Here is a 27150-nt window from a genome sequence, read left to right as displayed (position 1 = left end):
GCTTAGCCAACAAACCGTCTTTTAGAGACTTTAGCTAGCTTAGCTGTGAGCTTAGTCAAACGTTTTTCAGAGGCTGTAGCTAGCTTAGCTGTGAGCTTAGCCAACAAACCGTCTTTTAGAGACTTTAGCTAGCTGTGAGCTTAGCCAACAAACCGTCTTTTAGAGACTCTAGCTAGCTTAGCTGTGAGCTTAGTCAACAAACCGTCTTTCAGAGACTCTAGCTAGCTTAGCTGTGGGCTTAGTCAACAAACCATCGTTCAGAGGCTGTAGCACCCTTAGCTTTATCGCTAGAAGATACTGGTTAATAAGAAAATCGTGAACTTAAGGAATCTGTCAGTACCCAGCATGTCCTTCTAGCTGCTCCCTGGGGAGGGGAGCTAATGTACGCTCTGAAGTAGGGCCCCGTTGTATTCATGAGTGATGATCCACGTGTCCTTGAGAAAGACACTTGACCCCAAATTGCTCAAATGTTGGATAGCTATGAACAGTTAGCACTTACAAGGAAATTCCTCGCATTAGTGTATGAATGGTTGAATAACGACATGTAGCGTTAAGAGCTTTGAGTGGTTGGAAGACGATAAAAGAGAAGTACAAATACAGAACATTGAGCTATTATGGTGCATACGAGCTATTGTGAGCTCTAGGATAATCTCAGCTTAATGACTCAACCACAAACAGAGTTACTGCATTACATTGTGTGGTTGAAAAGGTTGGCAGTTAACTGTGTTAGGTGGATGAGTTTTGAGTTCCACTAAAAGGTGACTTGTTTGGTTGTGTTCCTTCAAGGGATTGTGTTGTGCTGCAACTTACGTAGCATTAAATTGGACTGTGGCCTCTCCTGATGCCGAGTTTACTCCGTTTTACTCTCCTGCACTACATTTGTCATGACTGCTGCTGCAGTGTATATTTTACATGTCCAATACATTTTACTGTGATTAATTTAAAAGGAATGAAATGGGAAGAAAAAAAGAGTCACAAATCCATTATTGTATTAAGATAACTTTATAAAAAAAAATCTAAATTAACAAAAGCATTTGCAATAAGTACCACTGGAGGTAAAGGCAAAAGGTTTTGACATTACAAAGTGATAAAAATGTGAACTGAACAGACACCAATCAAGCATCTTAAGAAGCATTCGTTAGTCTCATAGACCCCGTCCTCAGAGGCCGATTTCCCTCTTTAACATCAGACATTTCATTACTCAAAAACAATTAAATCTATCTGAAGCAGTAGTACAATCTCCATTAAAAAACTAAAAAAGTTAAGTACCATACATTGCCAAAAATACGCAAAACGTTACCAGTGCAACTGCAAGCATCTGTGTGTGTGTCCAGTGTCGCCCAGCAGGCTACAACAGGCTGAAACATCTGCACAAAATCCATGAATCAACCTCAAGTCAAAACGCAAAGTTAGTCTTACGCCTCGAACAAAACAAGGATCTAAAACAGGCGGACATAACTCATGTATATAAAAAAAACAAACAAATTCCTCCTTTGGCTTGTGACGAGTGGCTGATAACGGCCGACAGGCAACAAAACCTCAACCCTCACACAGAAAAAAACATCAGTTGGCCTCCTGATGTCTGGCTGCAGTGTAATTTCCCTGGGATGCAGCAGTCATCCATCCATCAGTTCATGCTTACATCAATCTAACATTCACACATTCATATGTGTATCCACATCACTTTTCCCTTTGGTACATTTACAGCATGTCGTCGTCGTCTTCTCCTCCTCCGTACATGTCGGACAGCTTCTTGAAGCGGGGGCCCCAGTCGTTGAGGCAGTTGTAGTCCTGGTCGCCGCTGCTCGTCGAGTTCAGGGAGGAGAGGCTGCCGGCGTCCGAGGCGCCGCCCTCGTAGTCGAACACCAGCAGGGAGTCGTAGGGGGGCGCCGTCGGGTCGTTGTCGGCCGCCTTCATGTTCTGAGAGCGGCGCAGAGGACAGACACGTCTCCGTTAAACAGATCTCCAACATTTTATATACACAGTAGAATCAGAAGTCGGGAGGGGGGAGGATGCAACAAGCATGCCAGGTCAAATGATGGATGTTTGTACGAGCTTTTAACATTTTGGAAACCCCCAATTTTAAGTTCCAGCATGCCTCATTCAGACAAATTTTTCCAATTTTGAACCAAACGACACAATTTTTTGACTGAAACTCCTTCCTAACGGACCAATTCTTTGTTCTATTGTAATTTTGTTGCAGATTCTGATTCTTTAGGTCCTAATCTTTCCATAAAGTTGTCTTATTGACGCTCCAGGAGGCTTTTTTGTGGGAATCTGGCTGATATCATGCTGGATGTTCATAGTTACAATCAAAATATCTTTTTAAAAGTGATTTTTTTTGCAGATATACATTTTTTCCCCAAGACTTCGTTGAACAAATACATGCAATAAACACAAGTATTGGAATTAATTTGAGGTTCCTACGACGACTCAAACACAGGGAAAAGGAGGTCTGGAGCCAACATTGGTTCCACAGTTCAACGGGTTAAATGTTTGACTCACATCATCGATGAAGTTGCCGATCTCGTCCGGGTTGGCGGGGCGGGGCCGGTACAGAGGAGCCGGCATGAAGTTGGGCACCACGTCGTTTCTAAACACTTCGGGCCGGTTGTCCAGACCGCGGTGGAGAACGCCCAGATCGTAGTCCTGAGGGCACGCCAGGAGAAGTTTACACTAAGACACTGCGCCGCTGCATTGCTACATTATAACTCTACTCCACCACATTTCAGAGTAATATCACTACATTGCAATTAGCTCCATCTCGACTACCTAAACCATTGAAACGCTGCTTACGATGAAGATAATGCAGAAACATTTGAGGTGTGCGCCTGAGCCTCGTCATGAAGCGATCAGGCCAAACCCGCCGGTCTCAACCTACCTGGTCGTCCTCTCCGCCTCCCTCTTCGTCGTAGTGGTAGATGTTGTCTCTGACGTCGTCGTCTTGCAGCAGCGGTACCTTCTGGTCGCCCTTCTTCTTTCTTGCAAAGAGCAGCAGCAGCAACACCAGCACTGAAGACATGGAGCACAAAGTTTAATACAAAACCCCCACAATGCACCGCAAGTCAAAACCTTCTGCAGCAGAGCCAAAGCACTACACACAAACCATAACAACAAAACTATGGTACTATCATTTGAGCACAAAAACACTGTGTTCATCCAGGTAACTCAGGAAAAAAGGTAAATTCCCTAAAGCAGACGTACTGAGCAGCAGCAGGATGCCTCCCAGTATCCCCAGGATGAGCGGCAGCCCGGAGCCGGCCACCAAGCGGTCTTTGCAGATGACCTCCTCCCCGGTGCAGTCGCAGACGGTGGCCTGCACGGTGCTGTCCTGCTCCAGGCCCTGGTTGTCTGCGACCCGCAGCACCACAGTGTAATCGCCGCGCTCCAGCTCCACGGCCAAGTTCAGGAGGATGCCCGTTTCTGAAACACAGAAAGAAAATCTACTTTAAAGCAGTTTGATTTGTCATTTTGTCTAATTTATTATATTAAAAAAATATTTGGAAATGCATTGCATTCGGGGTCTCTTTTCCACAAATTATTCCCATTTCCAAACTTGGACCTCAACTGAAACCTCTCTGGACAATCTGAGGACAACTTTCAGCTTCTAAACAGTTAAAAATGTGGTGCATCAGAGTATCTGTGGGTGTAAACGGGTGCATCATCAGTGTATATGTGAGTGTAAATGGGTGCATCATTGGTGTATATGCAAGTGTAAATGGGTGCATCATCAGAGTATCTGTGGGTGTAAACGGGTGCATCATCAGTGTATATGTGGGTGTAAATGGGTGCATCATCAGTGTATATGTGAGTGTAAATGGGTGCATCATCAGTGTATATGCGAGTGTAAATGGGTGCATCATCAGTGTATATGTGAGTGTAAATGGGTGCATCATCGGTGTATATGCAGTGAATGAACATCCATCCATCCAGCCATCCATTTTCCGCCGCTTATCCGGGGTCGGGTCGCGGTGGCAGCACACCCAGCAGACCGACCCAGGCTTCCCTCTCACCCGCAACATTTTCCAGCTCGTTCTGGGGGACCCCGAGACGTTCCCAGGCCAGCCGGGAGATGTAATCCCTCCAGCGTGTCCTGGGTCTTCCCCAGGGCCTCTTCCCAGTTGGACGTGCCTGGAAAACCTCTAATGGGAGGCGTCCAGGAGGCATCCGGATTAGATGCCCGAACCACCTCAGCTGACTCCTTTCGATACGAAGGAGCAGCGGCTCGACTCCAAGCTCCCTCCTGATGTCCGAGCTCCTTACCCTATCTCTAAGGCTGAGCCCGGCCACCCTACGGAGGAAGCTCATTTCGGCCGCTTGTATCCGCGACCTTGTTCTTTCGGTCACGACCCAGAGTTCGTGACCATAGGTGAGGGTTGGAACGTAGACCGACCAGTAAATAGAGAGCTTCGCCTTCCGACTCAGCTCCCTCTTCACCAAGACGGACCGGTACAGCGCCTGTTTTACTGCTGCAGCCGCACCGATCCGCCTGTCAATCTCCCGCTCCACCTTACCCTCACTCGTGAACAAGACCCAGAGGTACTTGAACTCCTTCGCTTGGGGCAGGCATGTTGTCCCCACCTGAAGGCAGCAATCCACCGGTTTCCGGCAGAGAACCATGGCCTCGGATTTGGAGGCGCTAACCCTCATCCCTGCCGCTTCACACTGGGCTGCAAAACGCCCCAGCGATTGCTGGAGGTCACGGTCCGAGGAAGCAAACAGGACCACATCATCTGCAAACAGCAGAGAGGCGATCCCGAGGCCCCCGAACCGGATTTCCTCCGCCCCCCGGCTGCGCCTAGAAATCCTGTCCATGAAAGTCACAAACGGGACCGGTGAGAAAGGGCAGCCCTGGCGGAGGCCAACACCCACCGGGAACGTGTCTGACTTAATACCGAGGATACGGACACAACTCCTACTGCAGGCGTATAGAGACCGGATAGCCCGTGCCAACGGATCCGGCACCCCGTACTCTTGCAGCACCCCCCACTGAACCCCCGAGGGACCCGGTCGAAAGCCTTCTCCAAGTCCACAATGCACGTGTAGACTGGTTGGGCAAACTCCCAAGACTCCTCCAGTAGTCCCGCAAGGGTAAAGAGCTGGTCCACTGTTCCACGACCGGGACGGAATCCGCACTGCTCCTCTTGAATCCGAGGTTCGACAAGCGGTCGGAGTCTCCTTTCCAGCACCCTGGCATAAGCTTTTCCCGGGAGGCTGAGTAGTGTGAAACCACGATAGTTCGAGCACACTCTCCGGTCCCCCTTCTTGAAGATGGGAACCACCACCCCGGTCTGCCAGTCCATGGGCACTGTTCCCGACCCCCATGCGACACTGAAAAGGCGTGTCAGCCAAGACAGCCCAGCAATGTCCAGCGCTTTCAGCATCTCAGGGCGGATTTCATCCACCCCCGGCGCCTTGCCACCAAGAAGCTCTTTAACTACCTTAGTGACCTCTGCCAGGGATATGGGTGCACCCACCCCAAGGTCTTTAGGCGCTGCCCCCTCCCCAGGGAACATGTTGGCCGGGTTCAGGAGTTCCTCAAACTGCTCTTTCCACCGTCCGACGATGTCCCCAGTCCGAGTCAGCAGTTCCCCTCCCCCGCTGAGAACAGCCTGGGGTAGGCCCTGCTTTCCCTTTCTGATCCGCCGGATGGTTTGCCAGAACCTCTTTGAGGACAACCGAAAGTCCTTCTCCATGGCCTCCCCGAACTCTTCCCATGACCGAGTTTTAGCATCCGCTACCGCCGCAGCTGCAGCCCTCTTGGCCTGCCGGTACCCATCAGCTGCTTCAGGAGACCCCTGGGCCAACCAGGCCCGAAAGGCCTCCTTCTTCAGCTTGACGGCTTCCCTCACCCTCGGTGTCCACCACCGGGTTCTCGGGTTACCGCCGCGACAGGCACCGACGACCTTCCGACCACAACTCCTGGCAGCAGCTTCCACAATAGAGGCTTTGAACAAGGTCCACTCGGATTCCATGTCCCCAACCTCCCTCAAGATGCGTGAAAAGTTCTTCCGGAGGAGGGAGTTGAAGACCTTCCGGACAGGATCCTCAGCCAGACGTTCCCAGTTCACCCTCACAACACGTTTGGGCTTGCCAGGTCTTTCCAGCCGTCTCCCCCGCCATCTGATCCAACTCACCACCAGGTGGTGATCAGTTGACAGCTCTGCTCCTCTCTTCACCCGAGTGTCCAAGACATATGGCCGCAGATCAGATGATACGATTACAAAGTCGATCATTGATCTTTGGCCTAAGGTGTTCTGGTACCAGGTACACTTATGAACCACCTTATGCTCGAACATGGTGTTTGTGATGGCCAAACCGTGGCTAGCACAGAAGTCCAACAACAGAACACCGTTCGGGTTCAGATCGGGCAAGCCGTTCCTCCCAATCACCCCCCGCCAAGTTTCACTGTCATTACCCACGTGACCGTTGAAGTCTCCCAGGAGAACTATAGAGTCGGCAGGAGGCGCCCTCTCCAGGACCCCTCCAACCGACTCCAAGAAGACCGGCTACTCCGAGCTGCTGTTCGGTGCATAAGCACAAACAACAGTCAGAGCCTTACTCCCCGCAACCCGGAGGCGCAGGGAGGCGACCCTCTCGTTCACTGGAAAAAACTCCAACATAGCGGCGCTCAGCCAGGGGCTCGTGAGTATCCCCACACCCGCCCGGCGCCTCTCACCCTGGGCAACTCCAGAAAAGGACAAAGTCCAACCCATCTCCAGGAGCTTGGTTCCAGAGCCTTTGCTGTGCGTGGAGGTGACCCCAACTATATCTAGCTGGTACCGCTCCACCTCCTGCACCAGCTCCGGCTCTTTCCCCGCTAGCGAGGTGACGTTCCACGTCCCTAGAGCAAGTCCATGCTGCCGGTGATCGGCTCGCCCAGGTCTTCTGCCTGGTCTGCCGCCCGGTCTGCATTGCACCCGACCCCGATGATCCTCTCCGCGGGTGTAGTGAGTCCACGGAGTGAGTGAATGAACATGTGGTGTAAAAACCCTTTGAGCCACCTGAAGCTATACATGAACAGTGCGTTTAAGTTTCTCCTGATGGCTTTTTTGATGGGATGGCGACAAGTTGGTGGCTTTACGCATATAAAACAACTTTTATTGAGTGTACGTACTGGATTCGTTCATCCGGGCGGTCCAGTTGCTCTTGGACAGGCCCTGCAGCGACACACTGTACGGAGCAGCAAAGCCCGGTCCGTCTTTATCCGTGACGGAGAGCAGCTGAGAAGCAGATTCTTTGCGACACACCTGAGGGAATGACGAGAGAAAGGCTCAACGTTACTGCACAACAGATACATGCCAATATGTTAAATACTTCAACTACCATCTGCTCTTTCAGATTCAAACCCGTTTGAAGTGCATCTGCATTAAAAGCTCAAATGAGACGCACCTGGATTGTACGTTCTTGAATGGTGGGCGCGTTGTCATTGACGTCTTCCAGCTGGATTATTAGAGTGCCGGTTCCTGTGGCTGGGACTTCATCTGGTGACACACACACACTTGCATCAGAACAACTCAAGTCTTGGGAAGCTAAGGCAGCGCGTTCAGGCCTCGCCTGCTACCCACCGTTGTCATACGCGCCGATGAGGGCCGTGTACTTGTTGTCCTTGACGAAGAGCGACTCTCTGTCCATGGGATGCTTCACTTTGATCAGCCCTGTGTCTTTGGCCACGTTCAGCCATCCAGCGGGGTCTCGAATTACTCGATACCTGGACACGAATCAAGAAAATCAACGATGCGCAAGGGAGCGGATCAGAACCAACAAATTCTGTGACGAGGCGTCCATCGATGGGATCGCAATGAAAACATTCACTTGATGTTTTATTGGTCAATTTAAACTTGAGATATTTCAGATTGGACTCTAAATGCTAATTAAGCCAAATTTAGAGTAAAGTGCTGTCAGTAAATGCTGCCACCATCCCTAAATTATTATTCCCAGTGACATATCGTTTTATCTTCAAATTAACAGCGGATTTGATGAATTTAAGCATTTCCTCCCCAGTAACACCGTGGCAGAGGCGAGAGGATTCAAACCTAAAGCTTGTTTGTTCTTTTGCACCGTTTTTCCAACGGCGCTAACGTGTTGAAACCGTCAGAGTTTGACCTTACATGACTTTCTGTTTGCGAGCCGTATCGGGGTCAGAAGCCGTGTACTGCAGCAGGTCGCTGTCCACGGCGAGGTCCTCCCGCTTGGACACGATCTTCTCCACCGGGTCGAAGATCGGCGCCTCGTTGACGTCCAGCACATGCACCACCACGGTGGCGGTGGCAGTGGGGAGGGGCGTGGCGAACTCCACGTCGTTGGTCACCGCGATCAGCAGAGTGTGCTTGGTGCTCCTCTCAAAGTCCAGACCCTGGTGGGTGGAAAGAGAAGACAGCAGAAACAATACATCAGAGAAACGTCTCGCAACTCCTACGACTCGTAAGTTCCCTCGATTGAGAACAGCGATCGCCGTCTCATGAACTCACAATGTCATAATTACATGTGGCTCATTTGAGTGTTATTGGTTCATTCCCCACCTTGACGGTAGAAAGGATTCCTTCCTGTTTGTTAACTCCCGTCCTGACGGCGAAATGTCCTCCGGGATCGCCGTCCACAATCTTGAAAACGGCGTTCCACGCCGGGGAAAGCGGCTCGTCGCCATCCGTGACCGTCATCATCAGGATGTGAGAGTCCACTTTGTTTTCGTCCACTGACGCCTCATACTGGGGCAATATAGTGAGGGGGGATTAAAGAGAAACAGAGGATTAGAACAAAGATTGCTGTTGCTTGTAACTGTAAATGTCACAATCTGCATCATCTTGAATTTTAGTTCTTTGGCTATGCAGCGAACTAGAAGTTCACTTTCCACGAGCCAGCAGCTCAAATATGGTCAAAGATGAAGCATAAAAAACTCCAAAGCTCATCTGAGCTCTGGACGGCGTCGTACTTACAGAAGACTGCGTGAACGCCGGAGCGTTGTCGTTGCTGTCCGTGACGGTGAGGATGACTTTCGCTTCCTTGGTCAACCCTTCTCCCTCCATGTCAGCCGCTTCCACCACCAGAGTGTACTTTGGGTATTTCTGTGAGAACACACACACACACACACACACTTTAACTCAACTGGAAGGCTTCAACATGTTTGATGTCCTGCTGAAGTCACTTGGCAATGGCTGCACCATGGTTGTGTGAGTGCTCCATCGGTCGTTCCATACAAACCTAAAATATGAAACCACTTCCTACGTAAACCGCTGTGTCAGCTCAGCTAGCATGAAGCGACAGGCGGGTGAAGGAGGCTTTGAGACGCTCACCTCTCTGTCCAGCCCGCCGGCGTTGACTCTGATGCCTCCGGTGACCGGGTTGATGATGAACAGATTGTCGGAGGGAAACAGCGGATCCTGGCTCAGGATGCGGTAGCGGATATCAGAGTTGGCGGTATTCGGCTCGTCAATATCTGTGGCCTCGACCCTGATCACCTCGAAGCCTAAAGAGAGAGAGAAAACTCCAAGGTGAGAAGGAAGGACGTGGGCTTCATGGGAGGACTTGAATGTTGGCTTCCAACCATTATGAACTCGAGGTAGTTGAGATAAAACGATTGTTGTGCTGCAAACGTAGTGAACGAGCTGGAACGAGGAACGCACATAAAACAAAAAGCTGGATTTAGACACGATGGGTTTGATTTAGCCACCAGCTTAACCTCAACTGGGGAGATTACTTTCTTTTTTAAACTGCCATCTATAGCCAACCACATTATTGTGTGGAGTTACATGTCACATAAAAAGAAATCGACTCCTTTTGTCCATGTTCAGTTGTAAGGGTCCCTGTGAGGGACAAACCACGCCTTCTTTTGTCTATGTTCAGTTGTAAGGGACCACACAAACCAATCAAAACAGTCGGATCAACTAGTAGAAGTTAAAATCTGGTCGTCTTCCGATAACAAAACAATACCGTTGAACATTAACAACAGTTTCCGGCCTGCGTACCTTTTGGTGAGGCCTCAGCCACTTCCCCCAGGAAGGTGTCCTGAGTGAACGTTGGCTTGTTGTCATTCTGGTCGATGACTTTCACGATGATGTCCATTGGATCTTCTGAAGTTCCTCCACCTTCTGCCACGGCGAACGCTTGAAACTGCACACAGACATTTAAAAGATGAGTCCATGAGAGTCCCAGTCTGACCCTGAGGAGTCCTGGAACAAGCTAGCAGAGGGTGCTCACCATGTACGTGTCCTTCGCTTCTCTGTCCAGCGGTTGGGTGAGGTACAGATTCCCAGTGTTCCTGTCCATGGTGAACAGCCCAACCGGCTCCTCAGTGGATCCTGGACCAGTGATGCTGTAATGGATCTTCTTTACTTTGTCCTCACTCGAGCGGATCTGGACCAAACACACCAGAGTTGCACCACTCACTCACTTGATAGCCACGTTTCATCATTTCAGCCACAGTGCACTTGAAAACAACTATTAGCAACTTTGTCAGAAGAAAACAAAGGCAACTAACTTGTGGTTACAAGTTAAAGAATAATTGTAACTATATCTAGAGTCGAGAAAGATGCACACAAGATGGTGCAGCGCCAGGTTTTAAACGTTTAAAGAGAAAGTCTAAAACAAAGTAAAAAGCAGCGCTCGATGTCTGCAGTAACAAATATTTAAAATACAGTTCCACTCACTTGAGATACTTTCAGAGGGTAGGGTCCTCGGTCATTCTCAGGAACCTTCAGGTCAGGAATCACCCAGTCCCTCTTGCTCCTCCTAAGCTCTCCACGAGTCTTGCGAAAATGCAGAATGGGCACCGGTCCATCGGATGCATTCTGGAAGGAGATGCACATGTGTTGTCAGTTAGAGAGACAGATAACAGACTTTGGACTAGTGTGTGTGTGTGTGTGTGTGTGTGTGTGTGTGTGTGTGTGTGTGTGTGTGTGTGTGTGTGTGTGTGTGTGTGTGTGTGTGTGTGTGTGTGTGTGTGTGTGTGTTGTTTTTCACAGGTAACATTGTGTACTGCACCATTTCGCTGTCCACGGCGAGGACCTCCCGCTTGGACACGAGCTTCTCCACCGGGTCGAAGATCGGCGCCTCGTTGACGTCCAGCACATGCACCACCACGGTGGCGGTGGCAGTGGGGAGGGGCGTGGCGAACTCCACGTCGTTGGTCACCGCGATCAGCAGAGTGTGCTTGGTGCTCGTCTCAAAGTCCAGACCCTGGTGGACAAAGGGAGAAGCACAGCAGAAACAATACATCAGAGAAACGTCTCGCAACTCCTACGACTCGTAAGTCCCCTCGATTGAGAACAGCGATCGCCGTCTCATGAACTCACAATGTCATAATTACATGTGGCTCATTTGAGTGTTATTGGTTCATTCCCCACCTTGACAATTGAAAGGATTCCTTCCCGTTTGATAGCTCCCGTGCTGACGGCGAAATGTCCTCCGGGATCGCCGTCCACAATCTTGAAAACGGCGTTCCACGCCGGGGAAAGCGCCTCGTCGCCATCCGTGACCGTCATCATCAGGATGTGAGAGTCCACTTTGTTTTCGTCCACTGACGCCTCATACTGGGGCAATATAGTGAGGAGGGATTAAAGAGAAACAGAGGATTAGAACAAAGATTGCTGTTGCTTGTAATTGTAAATGTCATAATCTGCATCAGCTTGAATTTTAGTTCTTTGGCTATGCAGTGAACTAGAAGTTCACTTTCCACGAGCCAGCAGCTCAAATATGGTCAAAGATGAAGCATAAAAAAACTCCAAAGCTCATCTGAGCTCTGGACGGCGTCGTACTTACAGAAGACTGCGTGAACGCCGGAGCGTTGTCGTTGCTGTCCGTGACGGTGAGGATGACTGTTGCTGTCCCAGTCAACCCTTCTCCCTCCAAGTCAGCCGCTTCCACCACCAGAGTGTACTTTGGGTATTTCTGTGAGAACACACACACACACACACTTTAACTCAACTGGAAGGCTTCAACATGTTTGATGTCCTGCTGAAGTCACTTGGCAATGGCTGCACCATGGTTGTGTGAGTGCTCCATCGGTCGTTCCATACAAACCTAACATATGAAACCACTTCCTACGTAAACCGCTGTGTCAGCTCAGCTAGCATGAAGCGACAGGCGGGTGAAGGAGGCTTTGAGACGCTCACCTCTCTGTCCAGCCCGCCGGCGTTGACTCTGATGCCTCCGGTGACCGGGTTGATGATGAACAGATTGTCGGAGGGAAACAGCGGATCCTGGCTCAGGATGCGGTAGCGGATATCAGAGTTGGCGGTATTCGGCTCGTCAATATCTGTGGCCTCGACCCTGATCACCTCGAAGCCTGAAGAGAGAAAGAGAAAGAAAACTCCAAGGTGAGAAGGAAGGACGTGGTCTTCATGGGAGGACTTGAATGTTGGCTTCCAACCATTATGAACTCGAGGTAGTTGAGATAAAACGATTGTTATGCTGCAAACGTAGTGAACGAGCTGGAACGAGGAACGCACATAAAACAAAAAGCTGGATTTAGACACGATGGGTTTGATTTAGCCACCAGCTTAACCTCAACTGGGGAGATTACTTTCTTTTTTAAACTGCCATCTATAGCCAACCACATTATTGTGTGGAGTTACATGTCACATAAAAAGAAATCGACTCCTTTTGTCCATGTTCAGTTGTAAGGGTCCCTGTGAGGGACAAACCACGCCTTCTTTTGTCTATGTTCAGTAGTAAGGGACCACACAAACCAATCAAAACAGTCGGATCAACTAGTAGAAGTTAAAATCTGGTCGTCTTCCGATAACAAAACAATACCGTTGAACATTAACAACAGTTTCCGGCCTGCGTACCTTTTGGTGAGGCCTCAGCCACTTCCCCCAGGAAGGTGTCCTGAGTGAACGTTGGCTTGTTGTCATTCTGGTCGATGACTTTCACGATGATGTCCATTGGATCTTCTGAAGTTCCTCCACTTTCTGCCACGGCGAACGCTTGAAACTGCACACAGACATTTAAAAGATGAGTCCATGAGAGTCCCAGTCTGACCCTGAGGAGTCCTGGAACAAGCTAGCAGAGTGTGCTCACCATGTACGTGTCCTTCGCTTCTCTGTCCAGCGGTTGGGTGAGGTACAGATTCCCAGTGTTCCTGTCCATGGTGAACAGCCCAACCGGCTCCTCAGTGGATCCTGGACCAGTGATGCTGTAATGGATCTTCTTTACTTTGTCCTCACTCGAGCGGATCTGGACCAAACACACCAGAGTTACACCACTCACTCACTTGATAGCCACGTTTCATCATTTCAGCCACAGTGCACTTGAAAACATTGTTTTTTTATAATCTCTATATAGCTGACTATAGCGAGAGTCAAGAAAGATGCACACAAGATGATGCAACGCCAGGTTTTAAACGTACTGTAAGAAAACAAAGTAAAAAGCAGAGCTCGATGTCTGCAGTGGGAACCTCTGCAGTAAGAAATATTTAAAATACAGTTCCACTCACTTGAGATACTTTCAGAGGGTAGGGTCCTCGGTCATTCTCAGGAACCTTCAGGTCAGGAATCACCCAGTCCCTCTTGCTCCTCCTCAGCTCTCCACGAGTCTTGCGAAAATGCAGAATGGGCACCGGTCCATCGGATGCTTTCTGGAAGGAGATGCACATGTGTTGTCAGTTAGAGAGACAGACAACAGACTTTGGACTAGTGTGTGTGTGTGTGTGTGTGTGTGTGTGTGTGTGTGTGTGTGTGTGTGTTGTTTTTCACAGGTAACATTTTAGTTTGTCCGCCATACACATCTTGTTAAACTACTAATGCTGTTCATTCCATATTAATACCTTTCTAATACAAAATAAATAGTAATTAAACAGTAATGATGAGAGTGACAACGCTTCGTTCCTACAGGAAGCGCTACGTTCTGACATTTGTACTTAAACACATTTAATATTGTGATATTAAATGGAACTGACATACTATTTCACCTCCAGTGAGCAGACGCCTTTATTTAGATTGTTTATAAAATAAGGTATCGCATAGAAAAACTGCATATTTTAACATCAGGAATCAGCCGTTCACGTCCATTCGTTTTTTTTAAATACACAATTAATTTAAAATGGAACTTATACTGTCAAAACAGTGAAGACTTTTTTTTTTAATTCCAACTTACATCCCACAGCATTGCTGTAGATGTATGCTAGCAGTGTTAGCAGTGAGCCTGGGCCGCCACAGGGGGCAGTGATCCTGGGCCACCACAGGGGGGCAGCGCTCCATAGTTTTTACTGTCAAACATGCCTCACAATGCTAATTGTTCCCAACGCTCAATGAAGCACAATTTCATGCATGTGGCACTTAGAAAAAAACGTATTTTACATGAAATATATCAAAATATGTTTTATTTTGGAACCATGCATCTGCAAGTTTCCATCAAACGCGTCTGTAACCCTGCAGTACCTTGGTGTTATTAGCAGGCTGCACTTTAGTGTGCTTGTGCTGATGGTTGTGGTGCTGATGGTGCTGGTGCTGATGGTGCTGGTGGTGGTGAAGGTGGCGGCGCTGATGGTTGTGGTGGTTCCCATTGTGATGCTCGTGGTGCACAACTCGGACAGGAACGCTAACGGCGTGACCTTGATGGTCCCAGGAGCTGACATTGAATTCACGGACCCAACGAATGTCAGTGGGTCTTTTTACCTGGAGGGATGCACATTAACAAAAAGACCATTAGTCTGAGCACGATGCACCGTCAACTGTAGTTTTACAACCGAGTCCTTTGACCTCCACTGACCTTCAGCACGCCGTCCGCCTGCACGGCGAAGTGGCTGTTACTACTGCTGAAGAGGAAGAGCGTGCGGCCCGAGCAGTCAGAGAAGCCCACTGCAATTATGGAAGAGGAAACAGTCATAAGACGTAGACAGAAAACAAAGAAAACAAGTATTCAGAACAAAGAAGTACTGAGACAGAAAAACACAAAGTCATTACAGTCGTGTCATCAGTGAACAGCTGCTGTGACTTCATGTCATGGCCATATTTGGACACAATATACAATACCATTATCATGTTTTATCATATGTATCATACCAATAATATCATATTTATCATAGCAGTACTATCATATTTTATCATAGCAATACTATTATCATGTTTTATCATATGTATCATACCAATAATATCATATTTATCATAGCAGTACTATTATATTTTATCATAGCAATACTATTATCATGTTTTTGTGCAATACTGTTATATCTTTTATGCATTATTTTTTATTTGTAATTCTGTGTTAGGAGGACAATAATATTTTCATTGCATAGAATAACTGTTATGTGTGCGTATGACAGTAAAACATCTTCCACCTCTTCCAGGCAGACATGGACACAGACTGAAGCTGCATCATCTTCCACATTATTTATGCATCTTTTCATGTGGATCGATTAAGTTGTTCATTGTGTAAACATGAGGTCCTGACAGCAGCATCCTCAGCGGCTCTGCTCGAGGAGTACAAACTTAGCTTTCAATCCAATCCATCAAGTGTTTTTGGCACTGATTCTAATCGCAGTGGTACAACAACACAGGAGACTCATGCTTGATGAGTGTAGCAACCATTGTAGGGTTGAAGTGTTTAGCTCAGGTTGTTGTTACAAAAGCAGAATAACTAGTTTGACTTCTCTCACGTGAAAAACATACCCTTCACCTACTTACACGCCCACACTACCTTTCTTTGGTTGTTTGGCTAAATGTTAGCAACTGCAACCACATTAGCATTGCTAGCATAGTCCTAGCAGAGTGAGCTCCAAAGCATTGGCGCTTAATCTTAGTATTCATACATGACATTTAACATCTCGTCGCCACAATTTAGACTAAAAGATATATATTTTGTATCATTGCAGCAGTAAATTGAATAATTAAGGATTCATTTATTATTATTATTCTTTGAGGCATGAGGTTTTCTCCAGGGTGACACGCCCATTAACTTCAAACCGTTTTACTTCAATCCATTTGCTTCTGGTGCTAAACTCATTTTGGGTCACACCCAGAAGAGAATAGCAGCAGTCTTTTTGAAAAGGTTACTGTGATAAATGAGTTGCTTATAGTCGAGCGGTCACGCCATGTTTGTCTCTACCGAGACGGACAAAACCAGAGAAGATCAAAGAGACAAACGAAAGATCTCTCTGAGGCTTTCAGTGACAAAAAAAAAAAGGGCCCGGACTTCATGGGAAAGTTGTTGAGTTGGCTCAACCTCACTTGTTGGGTTTGCTCAACTTAATAAATATTGCTGCCTATTCCTGTTTAATTATGGATTATTTTGTTGCTGCATTAAAAAGGTTTACTTTAGAATTCATGTTGATTGTTTTATGAATAAATACAAATTTAGTTAATGCATCGTTGTGTATCCATTTGTTACCTTTAGTTGTTCCAAAGTTAGAAAAGTCAAGCCTGAGAGTGATGTACACACCAGAAGAATCCTGGTCATGTCCACACAGTGAGGCATACAGCTTGTTAATGAAACACGAGTATCAGCTGACACCCAACGCCCAGGTATCGATATCGGGAGTTAAAAAGAAGGATTTGTGTGTCCCTACATACAAACGACAACTCCTTCAGTAGTCAGTATTAACCATTCAGACACCTCAGACACTCAAACTCTATCTGTACAAAGACTTGTTGGGACTGTGACCCAACAAGTCTTCCAGATACTTGATTAACATATTAATGCTATGACCACAAAACAAGACTTGTCGATTTTTAATTCTGGGTTGACTGAGTTTTCTATGTTGATTAGTCTACAAACAATTGTCTAACACTAGAGACAAATATAACTATAGCACAGAAAGACATTGTACTTAAAGAATAACTTCACGAGGCTCAGGAGTGTGTGCAGGAGGAGCTCTGTGACCGAGCGTGAAGTCTTCATTATGCCATCAGGACGTCATACTTGTCCAGGAAGATATTGCTATGCGTAAGCCAACAAACAGAGCAGCTTTGTTGAGTGCAGAACTGCCAGAACACCACATCAAACAGCTCATTACGACCAAGCAACCACAAGACAAACCGGCCTCTGACTCGGTCGTCCCATGAGTTGACAGATTGTACGTCATCATGGACCCTCTGTTCTTCGAAGGATTAGCTCATCTCACAGAACACGCTACCTGTCAGTGCTGCTGTTCACCAGAAAGACCCTCGTGTGCTTCATCTCTTAAATATACTCAAGCAGAAGGGAAGCCTGGTTCATTGTCGTTATATATCTCGTCTTTGACATGCAGAAGAGGTGTCAATCAGACAAAGACCACAGCAAAGAGGGAGGTCTGCTATTATACAGAGACAGCTAGGAACAAAAAGTAAAGGGTGGGGAAATTTCCATGACCTGACAAACATGCAGAACTGCAGCTGTGTGGTGTGCTCTGGTTCTCAGATTATTTGATAAAGCAAAGCCTGTAAAACAGGCTTGGGCACATTGTTTTGTCCTGCAGGTTCTTACCTGCAGGACAAAACATTACAGGAGGTGTGGAGTGAGTGCAAGCTGAGACCTGAGCTTGTTTCGGGGGGTGAGAACAATGTGAGCAGCTAATCTGTCAAAAGGCCAAACGAGCATCGGCGCACAGTAGGAGTTTAGTCCATCGCTTTAACTTTGGTCGAGACGCCTCCAAAGCAAAGGTGTTCTTTTCCCAAAATGTGCAATTTGATAATAATAATCCATATTTCACAATCCAGAGCATTGGAAATGGAAACCACGCCGTTTCCTTCAGGTGTGCATGAGCCACTGAGCCTCCTGGATGAACCTACCGTTCCCCAGCCTGGTGCCCGTCACCAGGTGCTTCCTGTGCACCTTGAAAATCAACACGTCCGACTTGAATCCAGCGACGCATGTCGGCTCCTCGGGAGTCACTGAAGTCGTGGCCTGAGAGGAAGAAAAAAGAAAGAAACCAGCATTTTTAATTAACTATAATCCAGATGCATGAAAGAGTGCAATCAGCAGACGACAAAATCACTTTTTCCAGTCAGATTTTGTTGAGGAGACTTTAGGACGGCAGTCCGAGCGATTAAAACACGTCACTCAGCATTGGTCTGATTATTATTATTGAATTGCATAATCTCAATATTCTATTTGTATCTAGTAGTTTAGTCCAGGGGTCTCAAACTGGCGGCCCGCGGGACATTCGCAGCCCCCCTTCTCCTTCCCAACAGCCCGCTACATAATGCCAAAATTCTCATATTTCTGGGCCGCAATTTACTCTTTTTTTTTAAAAATAATTTCAAAATTCCATTTAATATACTGAAATACTGAAAAGGAAAAACAAAATTCTATTCACATTTTAAATTTTATTTGGCTCAAAATTATCTTAAAAGCTAATGTCAAAATGTATAAAAACTGCTTGTTGCCTTTTTTGTGAAGTATGGCGAAAATATGTTATCAATGTAAAAGTAAATTAAAAAAAAACTTTGTGTGTTGCCCTCCTATGAGCTCACAATACCAGCTGTGGCCCCAAGACACATTGAGTTGGTTTAGTCTATATTGTTTTTGTAATGTTTATTTTACAGGGACAATACACACTGATGAGCAGTAAAACAGAGTTAGCTAGAGTTAGCCACAGAGGCTAATCTTCATCTGCTGTCCATGGGCAGTTTTTTCTTAATGACAGCCTGAGAATACATTTATAATAACACTAAACTAATTCATTCAAGATGTATAAATAAAACACCAGAGGCACATAAAACATGAACACCAAACAAGACAAATACACATTTACACCGAATATACAATATAATGTCAAAAAAGGTGAAACATGCCCATCAAAAGTAGTCAGAAATAAAGGTGAAAGAGATTTAAAAGAATATATAAACTGAGATATAGCAGCAAATCTGAAAACTTGAACTATATTTATATAAATTATTATTATTTAGCTTAATTAAGTAACAGGTAATCATTAAAGCTGCTTCTAGTTCTATCAATACCTCTAGAAGTTCAGTCCGTACAAACTAAATGATCACAGTAAAATCAAAGCAAATTCTGGGAAGAAATTGTTACGATAAATGTTTGTTTTCTTGCAAACAATCCCAGCGAAAGATCGTATTTGATGTTTTCCTCCACTGAAGCTCGTCGGTCTCTCAACCTGCGGACTACGTCATCACCGGAACCTGGGCGAGGCCGCGCGACGAGAGAGCCGTTAATGGCGTCCCGCGTCGCGCGGCCCCGGTGGCCCGGACGAAGCGCTTTTAAATTACGTTTAGGTGTCATACATCACTGTTTAGGCCAATATATGCCATTTATATTGTGCCCTACGGTCGAAGCAGAGCTTATTTAACAAAAACCTTCACATTAAATACAGCAAAGTGTCACGGAAATTAAAAAAAAACTAGCTAAAACTTTTTGACAGACGTGTTTAACGTTAATAATATGAAGAGAAGTAAGACAAAGTAACGGCCCCAGACTACTTATTTTTAAGTCTAACACGAGTGGAGGACAGGAATGGGTGGATGGTTCACTTTAAGTTGAAGGAAGGGAGGAAATCTCACCTGAAAAGCGACGAGAAAAAAGCCCCAAACCGCGACCCAGGCGGTCCCCATCGGTCCCTGAAGCTCCTCTCCGTGAAGTTAAAAACACTAAAACAGTTATTCCTTTGCGACTTCTCTGACGTGGCTTTTCTTTGTCTTCCCTCCTGAAGGCAGATTCAGTTACTGACTCGAGTTCAAGCCGGACGAGTCGATGCAGGTACTTTCAGCTCGTGACGTCATTTTACAGGTGCGCGACTTCCGTGTTCCCGATAAGGTCACGCGGGCTGAACACACCTGCGGAGACAGACAGATACCAGGAGTTTCTGTTACTTCCCGTGCTCGTGAACAGGTAGCAGATAAACCCCGTATGACACACCAGCAACGAGCCGCGCGCGTGTCAGAGGACTGAACCCTGATGTCGACTAATGCTTCCTCTGAGGGAGAGAGAGAGAGAGAGAGAGAGAGAGAGAGAGAGAGAGAGAGAGAGCCGCCCCCCCCCCCTCCCCATATATATATATATATATATATATATATATATATATATATATATATATATATATATATGTACATACATATACATATATATATATATATATATATATAATTTATATTGATTTTACTATGTCTTTGTGCACTGTAATCCTGCAAACTTCCCCACTACGAATCTAATGAAGAACTAGCTAATATCTCTCTCTTCCTCTGTCTGTCTCTCTCTCTCTCTCTCTGACACACACACACACACACACACACACACACACACACACAGACATAGAGGTACACACATGCTTGTCTGCATAAAAGCTGCACTTTTATTCTACTATAAAAAGTATTTTCATATACAGGGACGTAAGAATCCAATTCTAAACTACCGAGTGGGAATTAATATGCGTACCCAGTAGAGGACTGTTGTCATGGGTATGAAACCAGCTGGTATGAAACCAGCCTCTGGAAACCAGTTTCAGGTTCCCCATTTCCATCGAGTTTAACCTCGGGCTTTGTGAACACAACATGACGACACAGGTTTCAGAGCGGCGTGCGCCACAGACACCCAGACAGATTTGATGTGTTTAATATGTATAATAATAATTCAAACTTTTATAGTGCTTTTCTAGGTACACAAACACGCTACTGTATTAACAGTACAATAGTTTAGACCCACTGTTAGGCATGACACTCCCAAGAACACACACACACACACACTGAGAAATGTGGTCAGGAAATTCAAATTCAACACTTTTTCTTTTACTTCTCTATTTCCTGCATTATGGTTTGAAACATCGTAAATCAGCATTAAAAAATCACTGTATAACCGGGAGAAGAAATGTTGTGAATATGCTTATTCAAGTCAATCTCTGGAGGGAGGAACACCAACAATTAAGATTAACATAACATAACAACATAATAACATAACAATTAACATAAGAAAAGAGCACTTCTTCCATCCATCTATTTTTTTCTTACTGGGACCTGATAGTCAGCATCTACTGGACTAGTGACAGACACTTTTACCCCCCTCCACACGCCCTCCTCATACAATTTGCTTTTAAAGTACAATGTGTGGCTTACAGACCACAACTTCAGAGGCTATCAAGAGAGGTTTGCACTACAGAGGTGAACAGCAAAGCGTACATAAAAGTAGTCCTCCAACCACTCAAAGCACTTTAGCACTACATGCCATCATTCACACATACATTGTGACCGAACGTATTCAGGGTGAATTGACAATGTGTCCTTAAAAGGAGCCCAAAGCCCAGTTAAACTCACTATTCCTCCCCAAATCAGAGAGTCTCACAGAGTTTAAAAGGAATTGTGTAGTCCGGCAAACCCTGAACTCCATTTTGAAGTTCAGGGTCGCAAAATATACAACATGAGCAACATACTATGTTCCACTCAAACGCATCATGGACGACCGCCTAGTGCGCAGTAGGTGAATATATTAGGAGGTAGCTATGGCACATGTAGCACACAGTGTTCAGCCGAACCTCAAACAGGGAGTATACTGGTGTACCAGGCGGCGTCTAGGAGCTAAAGGACACTAGCTAATATTGTTAGCATCATAAGAAAACAGCAGTGAAGGAAACAAAAGGCCCTGTCAGTGTTGAAGTATTTAAAGACGGCGTGAATGCCACTAAAAATATATTTAAATCAAACGTTTGAGTGTTGATGGGACGAGCCTGAATGTACCCTCGTCCTCGTAGCAATGCTAATGCTAGCTAAGGAACAATTCCCCAATTACGCTCACAAGTTCAGCTCAACATAAGTTCAGCGTTGACTCCTGTAACTCCTGTAACTCCTGTCGGTGTATGTTTAATCAGTCTGTTTTTAAATGGCTGTGGATGAGTATGATCTTGATGCTATGTTAGCTAGGTTAGCCCTGTAGCAGGACATCCTAGCTAAGCCCTTCCTAGTGTTTGCTAACTTTATGTTTAGCTTGAATTGTTTACACTGCATGAAATATTATTACTGAGAATTATTGATGATACATAAAAGCAATTTAAGCAGTAAATCCTGATCTACTCACAGGGTCAGGCAGTCTCCACAGCAGGTGCTGTTAGCAGCTAACCGTTAGCTTATGCGTTGGAGGCAGAGTGCACCATAACCTTATGTTTTTGTATTATTATTATTATTGGTTTGTCATTGAGAGCACACAATGTCATACTGGCAAATGTTCATATTTTACCGTATCACAGAGTGATAAAATATTATAAATAAACAGACATTATATTACATAAAATTTGGTTTAAAAATAAATTGAGATAAGCCGAGGACGATCGTAATTTGTGGGACATTTTTCTTACTAAAATCTGAACTGAACTACGTGAATTTGAAACTATTGCTGATTAATCGCTGTGAAAACTCCTCTTACTGATTAAACACAAAGGATTTTACTCTTTAACCGAAAGGGTCTTTCTCTGTATTATCCTTTCTGTTATGTTGTAAGAGATTTATAATGACGTTCTGGTCAGTCAGTTGTGAGAACAAGCACTTGTGTTGTGATGGTTCACGTTGTTATGATATGTAACAAGAGGCTTTAGTCTCTATCTTTATCTTTTTAACCTGTTTTCGCTGATGAATATGTTTGACTTCCAGAATATATCCTTCAAATGAAGCTAATTTCCATATCATGTCTGTAGAAAGGATTGTTTGTGTGGTGAATGCTTTCACACAGAAGGAGCAAGACAATTGTTTTTTTGACAAAAATCCACTTGTTCTGTTTTTACTTTTTTCACAATAAAATTTACAGGCGAGAATTCTGCATGTTGTGTTTTTACTTTGTGACGCCTCTGGTGTTGAAAGGCCTTTACAGTAAGAAACAATTCATTGTAAAACATTCCTTTCAAGTGTCCCTTCCATCATAGCCATTATAATAAAGTCCATAACATAACTCTATACAGCTTCAGAGTGAATGAACATGAAAGATGGGGCTCTTTTCAAAAAAGCAATTAAGAGATGATATCTTTTGCTCTTCCTCTCATCGGTCATCCATCCTTCCCACAGAAGGACGGAGGGAAGTGGGGGCAGAAGAAGAAAGACTGGTCAGTTTACAGTGGCCAACCACTTAGCAGTATAAAAGGGTCGATGTGGGATGGAAAGGGAGAGAGGGAGAAAAGAGGAGGAACTAAAGGAGGAGGCAGTGAAGGAATGGGGCAGGAGTGTGAGGAAGGCAACAAGCAGCGTCAAGTTGTTGAGTTTGAAGAGTGATACACATAAGTTCTTATGGCACACTTCAGATCAAGTGGACACTCATTTATAACCAGGGCTGTACGCAAAACGGGGGCTTGCTAGTGGGGTTCGTTAGCAATGCGGGTATGTACGTACATAAGTGTACTTATCTCAATACCATCAAGGGTTTCTGTCACGACCGGGTGTGGTGAGGCAGAGGAACGCGACAGGAGTCACGGTGAGGAAACATAAACAAGTGTTTGACTGGACAAAGTCACAAAACAAGGGAGAAGACTGACACTTAGCGACAGCTCGGAGGCGATGCTAACACACAGGAATACAAAGACAATATGGCAAGGGACAAGGGAAAGCAGGGGAGTATATATATGAACTACAGACTTTTCTGGCCCTTATATTGGTTAAACATGATGGTGAATTTTTGTAGGCGGAGCTTAGCTGGCTAGGACATGTTTTTGGTTTGTCTTTCCAAAAAATATTCAAAAAATATTTCTCTCATTAGCCACTGCCTCTCTGGGACCGTGAGTGTTACTTAGTAAAGTCACCCCTACTCTGCCTTTGATTGGCTAGAAGTTGTTAAATGCTAACGTTAGCCTAGCTCTGATGAACTGGTGCTGTTAGCTAGACAGACCTGGGGGCCAACTTAAGTTTTTGTTCCCGTAGTCTGAAAGTAGACTTCCTGGTTCAAGTTATTTATTACATTTGTTTGCATACAGTTTCATCATTTTTAATCATTTGTGAGGCGAGAAATCAACTGTGCATATTTCCCATGTTTGCAGTTTTTACGCAAAAATCCAATATCTAGATTATTATTGATAACATATGTATGAAGTATTGTTATTATATGATCATAATGTGTTATAATACAGGCTGGAGCTGCTGTAACATCGCTCTCTTGCCTTGCAGGTTCATCTGAAGCCAGATGACTTTGAGTGTCTCTGACAGGAACGTAGGCGTCAACAACATCCATGGACATTCCTGACCTGAGCGTTCACCACAGGTGTTCATCCAGTTCATTTATCAAGAGGCATTAAGGCTGATTGATCACAACATGGATTCAAACGCAGTCGTGGAAAATACGTACAAATACCATGACTATTACGAGTACTAAAGAGTCCTGACCGCCTTTTAATGCTCAATTAAAGTTATTTTTGGATTTTATCTGTTGTTAAGTGTCCCTCAGCGGATAGAGACGCACCAGGCAACCTTAAGAATATATATGAGATCACCGGGCTTACAAGAAACTCTAATGTAAACAAACCCCGAATCAATATTAGAACCAGAGCAACCGAGTTCAGATGTAAGAGCGAGCAGTCGGCTAATGGCGGGACGGTGGACGGTCAAACAAACACAGGACTTTACCGGCGAAGTGAATTTTACTGCTGATGTGTGTGTGTGGTTTTGTTGCCTAAACAGCCGCCGTTTCATAACGCTCACCACATGTAAACGTTCACCGCTTTACAGCTTTAACCACGCAGCGTCACGGTGCTGCCCAAAAGGATGAACGGATGAATATTTCATAAAGCCGTCAGATGCGTCGGTAGCATGTGATGTCGATTTTAATGTTGGTCTCTTGTGTGAATAAGTATCTCACTCAGAAGTCACAATGTCTTACTCATAATGTTTCTGTAACACATCTAAAGAGTCTGAGTTTACTGTTGGAACATTATTGTGAATGCTGCAGTGGCTCAATGCATACAATTATAATCCATAATGTGCATAGAAAAAAAAATGGATATCTTCTGACCATAATCCCTCATGGAAGTGTTTTTCTACTGACAGTTTAAGATAGGCATGGAAAGCTTTCTGGCCTTTAAATTCTACAGTTTTATCTTTATTGTTGGCATACTGTCACAATATTAACCCCCTGCATACTTCCTCAAATAATTAAAGCTGAAAGAAGTAACTTGTCTTGACTTTTTTCAAACTTCCCCTGCTCTCCGTCTGTTTGTATCCTCTGCACGCCTTCTTGATTTTATCGCCGCTTTAACAGTTCAATAATCAAAACTAGCGGTCTTATTCAAGTTGAATAATAACCACTGACCTTGACCGTGTGAGTCAACTCAGAGACCAAGTTTATTCTGACCAGATCACTTTATCTCCCTCACTTTCTCACGCACACAGAACCCAGCTATGCTGTCCCTCCACTATCACACAGGAATGTAAAACAAGCTCCCAGACGGCAGATGAACTGGAATATGGTTAATTAGTGGAGAAAGCAGATGGTTGGGAGTGTGAGCGATGGCGCCAGAGAAGTAGCACGCAAGCTAATGTTGTTTATGTACGAGGCACTTTTAAAAGTTTATGACTTGTATGACTTGTAAACACTTTGGTGATATTAAGAGTTTTAACCAAGCACCATCATCTGCCTCAGCAGTGTTTTGTTTCTAGTGCTAACAAGCTAATGGTAGCATGCTAAGCTACGGTGCATCCTCAACAAAAGAGGCCGCACAAAGTAAAGCTCTGCTTTTATTTATTGATTTGTTTTCTACGTTTCCTCGCCTCTTCCTACAGCGTCTGACTCCTTCCATAACCTCTGCTAGCTAGCATCACGAGCACACTCGCATTACATCTGTTAAACGTCGGCATGTCGTTGTCGCTGCGCGCACGTCGCCGTGCCGGCATGAATTACAGGAGGAAGAACACGGACCTTCCTCCCTTGTATGACTTGTAAACCATTTGGTGATATTCAGAGTTTTTATCAAGCACCATCTTCTGCCTCAGCAGTTTTGTTTCTAGTGCTAACAAGCTAATGCTAGCATGGGAACATGCTAAGCGACAGTGCACCCTCAACAAAAGTAAAGCTCTGCTTTTATTTATTGATTGGTTTTCTACGTTTCCTCGCCTCTTCCTACAGCGTCTGACTGCTCTGCTAGCTAGCATCACAAGCTAGTTACGCTGTCATTATATCCGTGGAACGTCGGCATGTTGTTTTTTTGCTCGCAGCCTGTGCAGGAGCACGGCCTCCCAGAGACTCTTCTTGTTGTAAAGCTACAGGATCAATGAGTAACTGGCCAGACATCAGATTAGCAGAGAACATGGAATGTTTGCTTTGCTTTCATGTTTGATCTTCCCCAACAAAACACTTCAAGCAAAAGGAGTCCAGATCCACGTGAGGCATAACTACTGTTTTAGCTTTCAACCATCTGGTGGTCAGTTACTATTCATTAACTATTCACTTTATTTCAAATTAGACTTATTCGACTCAGATGATTGTTCCTCTTTTGACTTTTTGTGTTAACCGCTCAGCAGATTGTCTGTGTGTCTCTGGGCCGTTGGTGCTGGCTGCCGGAGGGTTATCATGTCAATCATTAACTGTCTGCTCAGTGTTGAGGATAATCTAGTATCTGTTGACAAGCAGTGGAGCACGGGTGGATTTAAACAACAGCACTGACAAAGTACAGTACTTGAAGAGTGTCACTCGTTCAATCCAGCTGAGTCACATCTGAGGGACTATTTTGTTTCTCACTTTGACAACATGGACATTATGTTGTAGCCTTGTTTTGTGTCTCCATGGATAAGATTTAGATTACAAGAAGACGAATAAAGACTCCAGGGGGACCATAAACAGTGACGTCCACAAATAACCACACAATCACAATTGTTTTTCACACAACCCATTGGAAATGATTGCGCAATTCTGAACCTGTGAAATGAAAGCCAAAGGGCAGACCTTCACCGCTCTAAAGCCTCTTTCAGGTCACAGTGCTGCTGCACAGGAGCAGGCCTACAGTGTTTCTCTGCATGTCTGCAGCTGACTGCGGCACAAAAGCACTTCCATCACCCAGTCACACTGGACTTCCTGTTGAAAGCCCATCATCAGGCCATTTAGGAGCTTTTAGCTCCCATCAACTCTTTATGTCAGCGAAGCCCTTCCCTTTCTGACGAGCGCCCCGCATGTCCGCGCTCACATGATCACAATGCGTGCACTTTGCACACACAAACAACTGAAACCACCATGGAAAAAAGAGTTTAAATTATATCAGTGTATGTGTGAGTAAGTGTGTGTGTGTGTGTGTGTGTGTGTGTGTTGGAGGACAGGCCCAATCATGAT

At 45.4% G+C, this 27150-nt stretch overlaps 1 protein-coding gene across 1 annotated transcript; it reads right to left on the bottom strand.

Moving 5' to 3' along the window:
* Positions 1 to 983: 983 nt before the first annotated feature.
* On the bottom strand, positions 984 to 19826 carry cdh31 (cadherin 31). The gene is made up of 25 exons (XM_068568237.1): positions 19437 to 19826; positions 17706 to 17820; positions 14710 to 14798; positions 14379 to 14615; positions 13436 to 13576; positions 13021 to 13176; positions 12789 to 12933; positions 12111 to 12283; positions 11758 to 11886; positions 11343 to 11528; positions 10981 to 11175; positions 10647 to 10787; positions 10198 to 10353; positions 9966 to 10110; positions 9294 to 9466; positions 8937 to 9065; positions 8523 to 8708; positions 8112 to 8356; positions 7569 to 7711; positions 7393 to 7484; positions 7118 to 7250; positions 3205 to 3423; positions 2882 to 3012; positions 2506 to 2649; positions 984 to 1920 (listed from the first exon to the last, which is right to left on the bottom strand). Exons 1-25 carry the CDS (start codon positions 19485 to 19487, stop codon positions 1702 to 1704), a joined length of 3873 nt encoding a protein of 1290 aa, XP_068424338.1. The 5' UTR covers positions 19488 to 19826; the 3' UTR covers positions 984 to 1701.
* Positions 19827 to 27150: the final 7324 nt, after the last annotated feature.

The sequence above is a fragment of the Clinocottus analis genome, unplaced genomic scaffold (assembly GCF_023055335.1).
Source record: "Clinocottus analis isolate CAN_PGR_092001 unplaced genomic scaffold, fCliAna1.0.p SCAF_8, whole genome shotgun sequence".
Lineage (NCBI taxonomy): Eukaryota > Metazoa > Chordata > Actinopteri > Perciformes > Cottidae > Clinocottus > Clinocottus analis.
The sequence above is the reverse complement of the archived record's forward strand: the minus strand, read 5'-3'. Positions and strand labels throughout refer to the sequence as shown.

What these genes read in the sequence shown, in the direction of transcription:
- cdh31 (XM_068568237.1), bottom strand. Translation starts at nt 19,487, where the DNA reads ATGGGGACCGCCTGGGTCGCGGTTTGGGGCTTTTTTCTCGTCGCTTTT. An exon ending in AAGCGAAGGACACGTACATG is followed by an intron (nt 12,934 to 13,020) that starts GTGAGCACACTC and finishes GTCTGTGTGCAG; the next exon opens with TTTCAAGCGTTCGCCGTGGC. An exon ending in CATCGGCGCGTATGACAACG is followed by an intron (nt 7,485 to 7,568) that starts GTGGGTAGCAGG and finishes GTGTGTCACCAG; the next exon opens with ATGAAGTCCCAGCCACAGGA.